Genomic DNA, 14157 nt, shown 5'->3' on the forward strand with positions numbered 1-14157 from the left:
CTCGGGTGGTTCCGGCCTCAGTCTCCTCCTTGTCCCGCATGTGATGTGATTCACACCCGACTGCGCTGGCACCTCACATGCGATCCGCCTTCCCGATTTCAGATGCAGAGGTCCGCAGTTTCTCCATTCATTGCGCTGCACGGCGGTCGGCTTGGCATATGTTTATGTCTCGACGTCCATGCATGTCCTGGACACCGCCGGTGTTACAATGTGTCCCCCCAGCAATCGTATACCGCAGTGCTGCAGCTGACTCTTTCTCTTCAGTTACGAGTGTGCCCTTGCCATCTCTGCTTCCTCCAGGCTAAACCGTGCACCAGGTAGCTTCTCTCGGCGAACAGTGCTCTTCTTCATTCGTCTGCACCTCTATGGTGAACCTTTGATACGGGTGGGCGCCATTTTGCTTCCTTTTGAATAGGAAAAATGGGACGGTCCCTTCCCCCAACCCATGTACAAACTGTGGAAAACGATGTCACGGCCAAAGAACCTCCGACTCGCCGATGCACATCATGACCATGCTCCACCTGTGAAACCAGGCCGCATCCCACCCAAGGCACGTGGTGGGAACCAAGACAGAGCTGGGACCGATCGCATGGACCAGCTCGACTAAACACTTCGCAACCTAAGCTGCCATTGTTAGAGATGACATGACGATATAGCCATGATAGACAAACACATGTGCTGCCGCGCACCATGATCAGACACACACAATCCACACGAAGAACACACTCAGTGCTATGACATAGCGGACCGCGTACACTCACAGACGTGCATCGTTATTATTTTTCACATAGGCCAGCAACCGCATCGCAGAAACGCAAGACGCCAGAAGAGCTTGTGTATATGCTTGAAGAGGCTTCATGCCTGGAGACGAGGCCCTATAGAAGGACCGATGTACAAGGAACCACACTGCTCCCCACACCCCCTTGCCTATGGACCTTATGCCATAACGTACAACCGAGCCAAAGTAGGCCTTAAACCAGAGCCGACAGGCCAGAAGCAGCTCATACGGAGCTACAAGATGCTGAACACACAGAACAGCCTCTGGCTGGAGCCACCGCAGCCAAGGTCGCGATATTGCAATCCACATTCCGCGCTCTCTAAACCAAGGTGACACCTGCCACTGCTGCGACTACCCGAAGCAAAATACAAATCAAATCCCAGTAATTCTGACTCAGCCACGGTCTCTCACCACGTGACCAGGCCGACCTGATCCAATGCCAATTCCCAGAGACTGAAGAAGCACTGGTGTCCCACGTCTGGGACCCCTCTTGCAACAAAGTCTTAACAACTCAGACACAGGCAGCAATGGTTAAGGAGCGCTCTCAGGGCAGTAGCAGGACCTGCCCATTGTCTTTCACTGACACATAGTCATACATTGTTGCTAGCACCAGTTACATCGCGGGCTGGGAACGACGATGGTTCCAGGCTTGGGGGCCCGCTGATGGACCAATCAGAACACGGGGGGCTAACCACTGACGACATTACCACACAACCAATCAATCAATAACTCTCTCCATGTATCATTTTCAAAGTAACCATTTTTAGGGACGAAACAAGCGTACCACCTGACCTCTACTCCACCAATAACCCCTTTCACTATATGGTCCTATACTGAACCTACCACTCGGGGAGCCAACCCGGAGTGGCGATAGGTTCGGGGATGAGCTTTCGCAGGTGACGCAAACTGTTACGTCACTCAGGTACAAAACGGGCCAGCAAGCCCGTCTAGAATGAGAAGTTGTCTGGAACCTACGCTCCATGTATTTGTCCCTGCCTGTTTTCTTGTAATAAACAGCAGTAACTAATTGCTCTTGTGTGGCCCCTCTACTTCTTTGGGATGCGGAAGGAGTTAGGGCCTTCTGAGAGCTGGAGGTCCGCGGACCACGGTTACGGCTCGGCCGACCACCAGAAATGTCCCTAACACTTTGTCTCCAGGACTCTGCACACTTCCTTAACCTCAAAGTCTGCTTCTCGCCACTATTTCTCATTGGATTTTGTGCCACTGCATGCTCGTGCTACTCATAATGCATTAGCTTGCTGTCCACTTCTTGCAGCCAGTTCCAAACACCCACTGTAAGCTGAATCAATGTCGGATCGACAGGAGCACTCGGGCCACACATCCTAACCCGTGGCCATCTAGCCACGCCCCCATGTCACTTATACTTATGTAGATTTACTTGTATTTTATGTGTCCATTATTGTTATTTATCATTATTATTAAGATATTTATTGAGCATGGACGGGAAGCATCACAGCTTACAATCTTAGGGGGAAGAACACATTGAGGGAAGCAAAGAAACAAGGAAGCAGGGATCTAACGAGAGGGAGGGCGGGCAGGCAGGCAATTTGGAAGCAAAGGATTGTTATTAAAGTTTTGTGCACACGTGCAGACAATTTGAAGCAAAGGATTGTTATTAAAGTTTTGTGCACACGTGCAGACAAACAACGTATAATTACACGTAAATGCCAATTTTTCCTCATATGAATTATATGTAAAAAATGAAGTGTAAATTACACCTTTCTTTAGAAGTGCAACCTTCACGTAAAAAAAGGATTTAAACAAGTAAAGAATAGTGGAATTAACACATTATAGCACCAATGAGTGGAATATGTTGCCACAGCTTCAACCATATAGCACTTATAAGTTCAAATGATTCTATGATTTCTCATTCAACATTTAACAGTTTACACTGAGCCTCATTTTAGTTTCCCTTCATTAACTGTACAGCAGGACTGTGTTTAGAGAACTGTATATTTTGAACTATAACGTAAACTTGAAAGAAAAGCAAGTAGGCAAAAAATGTCCTTCACACATTAGCATACAAAAAAAGTATATTTTCCATTATATTAAAGTTTTAGAGCATACAAAGTTAAACAATATGTCTTACGACATGGTATGGTAGTGAACACTCATCAAACCATGTACTACTACATCTAGTGAATGGAGAAGTGCAGCATTTTCAAGAGTGCTCACAACAAGAAACGGGAATTTCAGTTTATAGTACAGCTCATCTGCTCTTCATTTAAGCCAGTAAATCCTGAGAGAATGCGAGCACAACACGCAAACCGTCTTTAAATAGAATCTCTCATTTTGACTAGTATCTCAAAGAACACTTAATATTGCAAAGTTTATAAACAAAGTCATTTTTGAGATATATATACGAGGTGACTTGGAAGCATCCATCTGCTTCTATTGCATATCCTCATTTGATATAAAAGTTATCTGCTTTTGACATAACAATTGGCTCCAACACATCACAACATAATGCCACAAAATGCAGGTCATAAAATATAAGACTAGACCGTCCAGAGGCTCATGTCGAAGTCTTGTTTGCAGGCGGATCTTAAAATCTTATCTTACAAGTTAAGTAAACCATGTGTACTTTTATCCAAGCACAGAAGAACGACATGCACTCAAACACAGCATTTATCACTTTCTCCATGTGTGCTCGCTTTGGTAGTCTTACACATTTAAGTGGTGCAAAGAAAACGACAACTCAATACTTTCCATGTGGATTTTTAAACTTGCAACAATACTTAAAGCAGAGAATGGGGTGAACACAATCGCAAAGACACTGATTCCACGGCTTTTCAGAATGCAAGTTGAGACAATGTGGCAACCTACCAGTGTCTTTGCATCAACGTGAAGAGGTTAATGTCTAAATGGTTTAGCAATCTAGTCAAAGCAAATTTAAAGTGCTGCTACTAATGGCCTTATAGGAGTAAATCTACAATGTTTTAAAATAAATAAGTTAGACTTTGTAAAGTAAAAAAGGGAACCTTGCAACCTTTGCTACTATTTGGAAGCCTCATGGACACATTCCACAGCATCCATTACTTGAGCTCTGAGCAGAAATCGGCATGACCTAGGATTTTAAATATCACTTTGTGTCCTTTAGACCTTTCGGATAAAGAGTTCAGGATGCCTTTGTTAATGAAACCACTAATAAAAAGCAATAAAGTATCTGTCAACTTTTGCATCTACACAAATTATTATTTTTCTAAATTGATTGAGATTTTCTATAGGATGAAATAGTTACTAACGTCAAATGTCTTTTGTTTTCGGTCTGTAAACGAGGAACTGTTGTAAAATAGTTTCACATCCTTCAAGGATGATCTTGCTTGAAAGAGAGGCCCACAACAAGGGAAATATTCGTTTGGATACGAGCTAAGTCAGCTTTTGGAATTATTACAGCTCAGATAGATCAACCAGTGTTCCACGATAAAAGAAGCGTCCATCCAACACAAACACAATCACAGCAGGATTCCCACGTACATTTTCCGTTTTTGGATGATATAGTTCGTGAAGATAGTGAACTCCATTTCGGGCAACAAAGAAGTTGTTGTGCTCTGCTTGTGTATGTGATTTTAGGCACTTTCTGGTAAGAAAGGCTGTCTGTGGACAAAGTTCATTGCGAGTCCACCTCCAGATCTTTCCTCATACACTCAGAATCTCAAATTCTTCCTCTAATTCGAACAGTTTATCCGTAGATTCAATAAATTCTAAAATAAAACAAACAAGAAGAATAATGGAAAATTACTAACATTTTTAGAATTGAATTCCAATCCCTTTTGCTAACTGAGTTTCAAACTGCAATCTTGCAAAATACGCCACTCTTACTCAACAAATTCAACACTGGTGTTCAGTACAGACTCTTCACTTTTCAGAAGTCCATGCTAGCACTTTAAAAATGAGGGCGATCAAACACTTTCGTAATATCCCGTTTTTATACAGAGCATCATAACTTATTGCTCAAGCATCTAGGCACTAATAAGTGCTGTTCTTATTATCCAATTTAACACTACTCAATGTTTTGTAAAAGAAAAGGTGCATGCAACTCGACTTGGTGACATTATGGTCTATGATTTTGAGAAACTATTTTGGATCGTTCTACAGCGTTAACACAACCATTTAACAACCCTACAACACAAAGTATTATCAAATACTTCAACAAAAGGCACAATTATGTGCAGATGCACAAAATGTTACAAAACACAACAGATTTCAACAGACAGCCAAACATATTTATAATGTGCCAGAATTAGCAGGTCTTAAAAAAAGGACTGTAAACATTTTAAATACTTCAGGTTCCCTGCAGTTGTGCTTCATATAACACAATTTGTTTTCACATAAAAACAAATGATTTATTATTGACTTATAAGGGGCCGGCCACAATACAAAGAATGCATTCTGGAGCCCCAACAGGAAGTGGGGGATGACAAAGACAAGGAAGGGGAGCAAAAAAGGTTATTCACAGTTCTTGGAGCTTTCAGAGCCGAAGGGAAGGGGTGTGAGGAGTAACTGCACATCAAACAAGTTCAGTACAAGATCTAATACAAATGAGGATGAAATGCAAGCAGCAACCACCAGCATGGCGGTCAAGACAATAAGCAAGAAGCGCAGCCCAATTACCAACTGTGACGGATAGTCAGAGGGGTGTACACAGTAAAAGGGCCAAGTTGGAGCCTCCACAGTCTTCAAAACTTCAGCCCAGAAGTACAGACGAAACATGAAGTGCTGGAGAGATCTGGTTCAAGAGGTGAGTCGTTAGCATTTTTATAATTGTAGTCATTGATCAGTCAACTCAATGTTGCAAGTGATTTCAATCTGGCACACACTCAAGTCGCGCCCAGCATGTAGTGCACAATTGAAACCCTTATTTATTTTATCTATAAGTACAATATTCTGAACGATATACCACTCATATCACACCCTTCTCCTGAGACCCCCTTCCCCCCCGGTCACACTGAACCAGGAATCAGGCTAGTTTGCAAAGGTAAATATTTATTTATGTATTTTGAATTCAAATCACAATATATTTTAATAGGTAAACAACAATCACCAATGGGGTGCCAGAACACTGAATAATATCTTTAATACACTAGGAATCAAATAATGAGCATAAAACAATTGCAGCACAGAAAAGAATACTTTGAGTTGGTTTGGTATAAATGGCACTATGGTCAGGGGTTCCCCCTGCAACACCCCTCAACCCCCCAATAGGCAATGAATAGATGCGAGGAGAGAGCAGGTATTCAGGAATAGCACAAATCAAACAGAATATCACTCCCACCTTCCCCCTTCAAACACAAGAGAACAATGGAATTGGCTTTTCAGCTGTCAGGATGGCTTTGAAATTGTCTTTGGAATTGACTGAGCAAAAACACCAAATGTGGTAAAAAATACTTAAATTATCAAATTCCTATGGGAGCCGCTTTGAACAGTTTGCACACAATCACAAACAATGATTTAGTCAAAAGAAAGCATTTGAAATCTCAAAGTACAAGTTGGAAGCAGTTGAAAGCTAATTCACCCGTGTAAAATTTCAGAATTTCAATTTGCGGCAAACTTTTGCTTGCGCGATGTTCGGTATAACAGGTGAATCGCACTGGGTGGATGTTAGGTACAAGTAGGACTTGAAATTTCGCTTCTATCACAAGAACTGAGGGAGTTATAGAGGTTTTAGTAAAGGTGTTTTTTGGAAAATAGGCGCAAGAATGGAAAACAGAAATTCGGGTTTAGAAATGACAGATAGGTTCTCCTATGCTATAATAAAGACTACAAAAAGTAGAATGCCACTTAGGAAGGTCATTCACGGCCGCTCATAACAGTTCATGTGTGATACTCTAGTTTCCGTTTGGTTTGGGAATTACTTTTCTTAATCAATCAATAAGAAGTTAGGGTTTAATTTTTTTTTTAAAGTATTTTATTGGCATTTATATAAATACAACACAACCATCAAACGGTAACACAACAAACAAACTAAGTCAAATTAACTAATTAACTACCACAGTCTTCGTAGTTCAATATATTGTTCGTAGTTGTGGCGGGGGGAGAGGGGCTGGTGTGCGGCACACCCAAGGTCACGGGGGCTTGGTTATCAGGTTGACCATTCTTGGGGGTAAGTCACAAGCAAGTTTCTAGTAGGGGTGAAAGCTCAGGGGGGTTTGTGGTCGGAGGCAAATTGGATGTCGCGCACCAGGGCCTTCCATGAGTCTAGGGTGTCGTTGGAGTCATCATCGTTTGAGCGGATTCCGTCCTGCCAGGCCCTGGTCTCTGCCTCCGTCCACTTTTCCAGGTCCATAAGCCAACATCCGTGCCTTGGGCCCCTTGGGGATTTCCATGCCATTGCTATGGACCTTTTTGCAAGGATGCAGGCTAGGTCCATTAGTTTGACCAGGTGTTTGTTAAGTCTGGGATGGGCTCCCAGTAGGCATTCCTTTGGGTTCCACTCATATCTCGTGAGTCCCGCTTCGGTGCAGGTACGTTCCACCATGGACCAGAAATTCGCTGTTTTGGTGCAGGTCCAAAACATATGGATCATGTCTGCTTTGTCGTTTCCACACCAGGGGCAGTGGCTGTGCATGTTTGTTGAAGGTAGCAACTCTTAGTGGAGTCATGTATGTCCTGTATAGCACGTTCAATTGAACTTGTTTAAATCTAATGTTCCTCGACACCTCTTTGGGGTATAGTAGTATTCGCTCCCATTCACTGTCAGTTAGCGTGGTCCCTAATTCGGATTCCCATTTCTGTCTCAGGGACACGCTTTTCGGGTTGGGTCTATCATTTAGTTTGGTGTACAAGCGGGAGACCGGTTTCCAACCGTCTGCTAAATCGTACATCTCCTGGAGGAGGGGGTCCGGCGGGGGTTCTTCTGGCCAGACAGGACACTGTGCCTTTGCTGTCTGCTTGAGGCGGTGGTACCAGAGGAACTGGGTGTTCGAGATGCCTTTGTTGGCTTGTAGCGATTCGAGTTCTCTGAACGTGCCGTCTTCAAACAGATCTCCCCATGTATAGATTCCGGCTCTCTCCCATTTCCTAGCTGTCGCTATGTCTGCCTGAGTTTTGCACACATCCACCAGGATGGGAGTATTGGGATTGTAAGGGTGTTTCAGTTGTCGAAGGAAGCCAATTCTGGCCCATACCTGCCTGCCCAGGTTGACAATCATGGGGACTCCAGAAGTTTGTTTCGTCGGGTTCCAAAGCATTTCTTTAGGGAACTTGGGAGTCGGATGTCGCAGGAGCCCTGCTTCTGCTGAGAGGTCGTCAGAGAGCCATTTCGTTGTGTGGCTGAGCTGCGCGGCTAGGTAGTACCTTTGCAGATCGGGTAGTTGTATCCCACCTTCTTTGTACGGGAGCGTGAGTGTGGGCAGGGAGATCTTGTGTCTGGACGACCCCCATATGAAGTCCTTGATTAGAGAGTCTAGTTTTTTGAAGAAGGGAGGTCTGATGTAGAAGCATACATTCGTGAAGTGGTATAAGAAACGGGGGAGAAAGAAGTTAGGGTTTAATAACACAGATGAAAGAAGAGTAAGCACAAAGATAGTTCTAACAATACTATGGTTCTGAATGAAAGATGGGATGGGTTTGAGATAGGGATCATACAATGCAGATATATTAGGGTCACTTTTCGTCCTATTAATACTCACAGAATAAGTTATTAAATTGGACTGTCAATTCTGGTCATTGATTGGATCTGGTCTAGGAAGAACAGCACATCAGGCATGGGATTTGATCAGCTAGGCCGGTCCCCGGATTTGCACAGGATCTGCCCTCCTAGTCTGTGGGTATTTCAATCAGCTCGATAGCAAGTTCCTCAGGCAAGCCTTGTGGTAGCAAGCCAGAGAATTTCAGGATACTAGTTCAAAAGGCTTCTCACACCACAGCGCTTCACTGGATTGCAAGAATAAGTTTGAGGATTAGGCCTTGCAGAAAGTCAATAGTTCTCTACTGCTTGCAAGAGTCTTAGTATCTGGATCTGGAAGGATGTTAGAGCTGGATGTAGAATGCTGGATCAGAGTGCTTCGCCGGAATCAGGAAAGTGAGTGGATCAGTGAGTCCCTATGTGTTGTCAGCTGTCTCTATTTATCCTTTAAAATGACATCAGAAAATGGGTTTATGGGCTGGCTTAACTAAGCATGCCCCTGTGAGCTGGGATTGGATCAAAACCTAATCTCCGCCTTGCAACTGAGTGATTGGATCAAGGCCGGATGATGTCACATTTTATGGTTTGCTTTACAGTTCTAAGAAACCTCCCTTTAGCTACAAGTACCAAAATCGGATTTCATCCTAATACATATTTCTACATTGGTCACTTTTACACAAATCACACATGAAGATGCCATCTTTTATGTAGTGGCTGTTCCTCAAAATCCCACAGCTGTAGGATCTTGTTTCACCTTTTTACAGAATTTTGTCCTTTTCACCATGAACACATTTCCAGATGTTCTGCAAATTACCACAAATGTGCGCCTTGGACATGGGGGTGTGTTTGTAAATTTTCACAATTCTAATATTAATACATTTCACATAAAACCACATATATTGCCATTCCTGTCCAGAACATGATACACGGTTCTGCCACCTCTTAAAACGTGCAGCCAAAAATTAGACTAACAGACATGTCCTTGGTATATTTTTCACCACTTTGAATCACAAGTTCTGCGTCTTTAAAAATTGTTCTTTGTTCATGCTTAACAGCAAATGGTCCTGCCCCTTTGTCTCTCCCTGCAGTCCAAGAACAGCCCCTCCTTTGGGAGCCCCTTCCAGGAGCCGTTTACGACTCCCTTCACACCTCCGTTTCCTGGGCTGAAGCTCTGCCATTGTTCCTTCTCTTTCTGTAGACAAAAGTCTGGGCTAACCCGCAAATAGCATCTCCCAGGGACTTTCTGCTGAGAGGCCTGGGAGAAACCTGCTTTTCCAGTTCTTGCAGCTCAGCCAGGTTAATTTATTCTTAATTAAAATCCAGCAAAACCAAACTCATTGCATCAAATCACATAAATACATTACTTTCTTAGCCTTCAATCTGTGGGATCAAAAACACAACTATGATCTGTATTGCTTTTAGCAACAATCCTTTTTATGATTGCTAAGTCGGCAGACTTTTAGTTTAATACTTTGCAATTTCATCAGGGGCTCCTCTGACAGCTGTCATCCACAGGGAGCCCAAGGTAGTGCACACAGATTTTGAGGGGCTGTCAGTTTACAGACAATCTGGTTTTTCTGAAGAAGTGCTTTGCTCTTCACATTTAGGACTTTGTATGTTCGCAATGCTTCATAAGATTACATGAATTTTAGCGCAGAGCAAGATTTTGGATGTTGAGAAGTGTTGTGTTATAGGCATTTTGAAGTTTTGAGCACCAAGCAAATGTCATTTGTAGGCACATTTTTGAGTTTCAATTGCAAAGTGCTGCTTCTCCTTCTGCACTCTGTTTGCTGGTCGTGGAGCCCACTGGCACATTTTCTGCAGTGTGCGCTCTATACGGGAAATCTGGTTGAGAGGTACAAGCCCGAAGATGAGACGAGCGGCCTTGTTTTCGATATGTTGTAAAGTATGAGCCAGATATTTGAGGAGGCCACAGAATGTTGCACTAGGCCCACATTGATAACACTAATGCTCTAATCATAGATTCCATGTTCTTTGCGTATTGAGGTAGGAACTAATGCGCTGGAGTGTGTAGAGGTAAAAGTGACAGGATTCGTTGGATACCTCTTATTCGTCTGTTGAAGGAAATGTTCTGAACAATGAAAAAGCACAAGTCCTGTCTTCGGTAGCTGGGATAGGTGAGACGCCCATGGTGAGAGCGAGCTAGTTCGATCTGATGAAAATTGCTTCAGTTTCATCAGCGTTGATGCGTGGTGGGTATCTATCAAGATGAGATAGTGTGGGCAATATCATCACAGTTTGGCAGCCTGAAATCGATTTGTGTATCGTCCACATTGTTAAGGCAATTTTTATACCACCCTCTGTTGGTATGCTACAACAACTAGCCCTAGGGGGAAGGCTAAAAAACCTAACAGGGAAGGGAAGCCAAATCTCTCTTAAACGTGTGTAGCGTTGGCAGAGCAACATGGCTTAACTCTCAGGAAGGGCGAGTAGATCAACACAGTGTTATAATTAGTCCACACATAAATCCAGAAAATACACCACAATGATATACTGAAAACAAATACTTTCTTAAAGTCATACATGTAACACTATCAGTTCAAATAATTACTTGAAACATTAATGGACAGTATTAAAACAAATTCCAAGTATATGTATACAAATAGTAATGCCTACAACAAGGACTGTCCCAACCCCAATGTCTATATGTGGGTCTATTGTCAAGAGCCAGCACCCAACATAAAATAACAAGGGGGTGGGGAGGATCAGAATACTATACAACCCAACATGTAGGTAAGCATCTAGTAACCTGCACAACTAAGAACAGTGTCATAAAAAGACACATTGTGCACCTAGTAGATGTAAAAGGCCATAGGCCTGGTGGCCAGCACCTAACATATGGCAGGGAGTGGGATCAAAACGGGAAACACAATTTAACCCAAAGGAAAAACAGATTAACAATGCCTAGGCCTAAAACAGAAAAAAACATTTCTTTAGACGCCTAGTGCCTTAATACAGGAATAATGCCCAGTTGCCCTGAACAATATATTAAGGCCTCTGCGAGGATGGAACAGCAGTGAACATTAGCAAAAGCTTCTAAGACTCCATGAATATTTCAACAATTGTCCCCTCCCTGCTACATTTCCTAAAAAAATATACACAGTGTTACCAGCTACAGTGTTTCAGGTACAGTACAGTGCAGAAATGCACGGGATGACTTTAAACATGGTTAGAAAGTCACAGGCAAGTATTGAAATAGTGAGCCTTAGTCCAGAGCTCAATGAACCCCTAGGGGATCCAGTAAAAATGTCCAGAGGCAGGTAAGTATCCCAGAGTCACTTGAAGGAGAGTTCCAGTTCAGTTCCAAGATCCATAGGAGATAATAGTACAAGTTAAAGGCCTATACACACTGAAGGAGGCAAGTACCTTTCTATCCCATATGTGAAGATGCTGCAACCATCAACCCAGGGGAAAGCCACAGGACACTCAAAGGAAGTGTTCCATGGGTGAGAAGAGGGGCCCCAGATGCAGACATATAAGAACAGGAGGACTTCCCAATGCAAGTCTATGGGGAACTGTGGTTAGGACCCATCTCTGAGGAATTAGTACCACGGACAACGAGGAGCAACCAGGAGTGAATATCTTGAATAATCACCCTTCCTAGGACCCCAACGTAAGTACTCACGACAGCGGTTTTGGCAGAAAGGACTCCAGGAACCCGAAACAACCCAGTAAGTAGACAGCTCTTCTACACAGGTGCGGTTTGTAGGATTCACCTCTGCCAATGGAAGCCAAAGCAATGCAGAAAAGAAACAGGATTGGCATTAGTTTTGGATTCATCGCTTCGATGAGACCCACTTTTTGGTGTGTTGGGTTTAATCCCCTTCAATATTGCACTGTCGTATAGTAAGGTGTTCTGATTGTGTACAGAGATGTACTGCTGGCTAAGAAGCAAATTCTAAAATTCTGGAAAAGTGACACTTCCCCCAGCGTGGATGACTGGTTGCAAAGCTTGTCCCTTCTCTCTAGGAGAGAGATAGTAGCCTTTAACACTAAGGATCAACTTGGTATATATGAAAGGATTTGGGGGGCGTTCAATGATATTTATGCATAATGATTTGCTCGCATTCTAGGGTGTTTGTGTGGTTTTTATTTTTTTCATTTCTTTCCTCTTTCCTTTCTCTTTCGCTCCTTTTCTCTCTTCTCTTTTTCCTTTTTTCTCTTTCCTTACTTTTTCTTCCATCTGGATTTCCATTCGTCTTGTTGCTCTTTTTATAATAAGGATGTTATATTGCATTTGAATCAGTATTGGCTTGTATATTCTTATTATGATAGTTTGCTATATTGTATAGGTAAAAGCAAAATGTATAAATAAAACTATTAAAAAAGAAAAAAAAAGAAATAGAAGCTCCCCCAGAGTCTCTACCTTCAAGCCAGGAGTGAACAATCTGGCGAGGGAGTCTCCCTGTAGAGCAGGGAACGTGAACAAACAGCTCCCAGCAGCAGGCCGGACAGCAAAAAGCCACAGCATGGCAGAACATGGTCCCAATATGAAGACAACGGCTTGTGGCACCTGCAAACGGATCTGACTGACCCAGCACAAAAAGACCTTGCAGCTATTCTCTGGATGCCCAAAGCCAAGCAGAAGCTCCTGGCGGTAAATGGTGGTATGCAGCAGTAAAACGGCTCAGAAACTGACCCAAAGTGAAGAGCTTAACGCAGCAGATGTGGGGAGTCTTTTTTTTTTATTTGAAATGGCTGATATATCACAATTAACCTTTCAAAATGTTTATGAAATGACAATTTGTAAATGTACTTTTGACATAAAATACATGTACACTATTCAAATTTAGAACAAGTTTGCATTATTAAAAAAAGGATAGAAACAATTAAAATGTAAAATTCATACAATAAAATATTTTTTTCCCTTTTCTGTAAAACCTCCAAATAAAATAACACATACAGTTAATCGCAACATTCCTTAGTCACAAAAAAAAAAGAGTAAGTTCAAAAAATTCACAATTGAATATCTAATTGTTTGCGATTCTGTGTGGAACACATTTTTCCATAAACACTTTGAGGTCATAGTATGACAATATAAAAAATGTTTTTTAAAATACAATATTCGTTCAGAGAGAAGCTCAGAGCATTCAACCATGAGATGCTTAGTTGTCTCATGTTGTAACTGACAAAAGCGACATCTATTATCAGATAGGGGGTACATTTTGCGCCTAGTCATAATCTCTTTAGTCTGCCACAAATTAAATCTAAAACGCATAAATGCAGATCAATGTAATGGATCTGGCGATCTAAATAGATACGAAGGCAGGACCCCACACTTCTTCAAGAGAAACAGATTTTGTTGGAAATCATTATATGACATACATTGTTCCCTCGTTCTTATCCAATCCATAACTTTTTTTTTTTTCACCTGGTTAGGATTCATGATGAGTAAGTCAATCGAAATACTGGCTTCATGAAGAATGCATTGAAATTTAATTTCTCCATTGAACAACAAATTCATGGGTAGAGGATTTAACATAAATGTATAGCATAGAGAGTAAATCAACACTGTCTCTCTTGAGTACACACTTGCGATAAAATGAATACAACTTCCAAATATATATACAATACAAGGATAACAAGCCCAACTCATGTCGGAAGACAGGCATGGGCTGTGATGTTGGGACCATCAACACAGACTTCAAAAATGTGCTTTCTAACTGCTGCCAAAAAGTAGATGTGTAATGTATGGACTCAGCACCATATA

General features: G+C 42.3%; 1 protein-coding gene across 1 annotated transcript in view; it reads right to left on the reverse strand.

Moving 5' to 3' along the window:
* Window positions 1-2814: 2814 nt before the first annotated feature.
* The window catches only part of ATG4A (autophagy related 4A cysteine peptidase), a 551858-nt gene continuing 540515 nt past the window's right edge, over window positions 2815-14157 (reverse strand). Inside the window, exon 13 of the mRNA XM_069612630.1 lies at window positions 2815-4503. Within this exon, the coding sequence (XP_069468731.1) occupies window positions 4439-4503 (65 nt within the window). The 3' untranslated portion in view covers window positions 2815-4438. The remainder of the gene's footprint in view (window positions 4504-14157) is intronic.

Source organism: Ambystoma mexicanum, chromosome 5p (genome assembly GCF_040938575.1).
Source record: "Ambystoma mexicanum isolate Mex_15411 chromosome 5p, UKY_AmexF1_1, whole genome shotgun sequence".
Classification (NCBI taxonomy): domain Eukaryota; kingdom Metazoa; phylum Chordata; class Amphibia; order Caudata; family Ambystomatidae; genus Ambystoma; species Ambystoma mexicanum.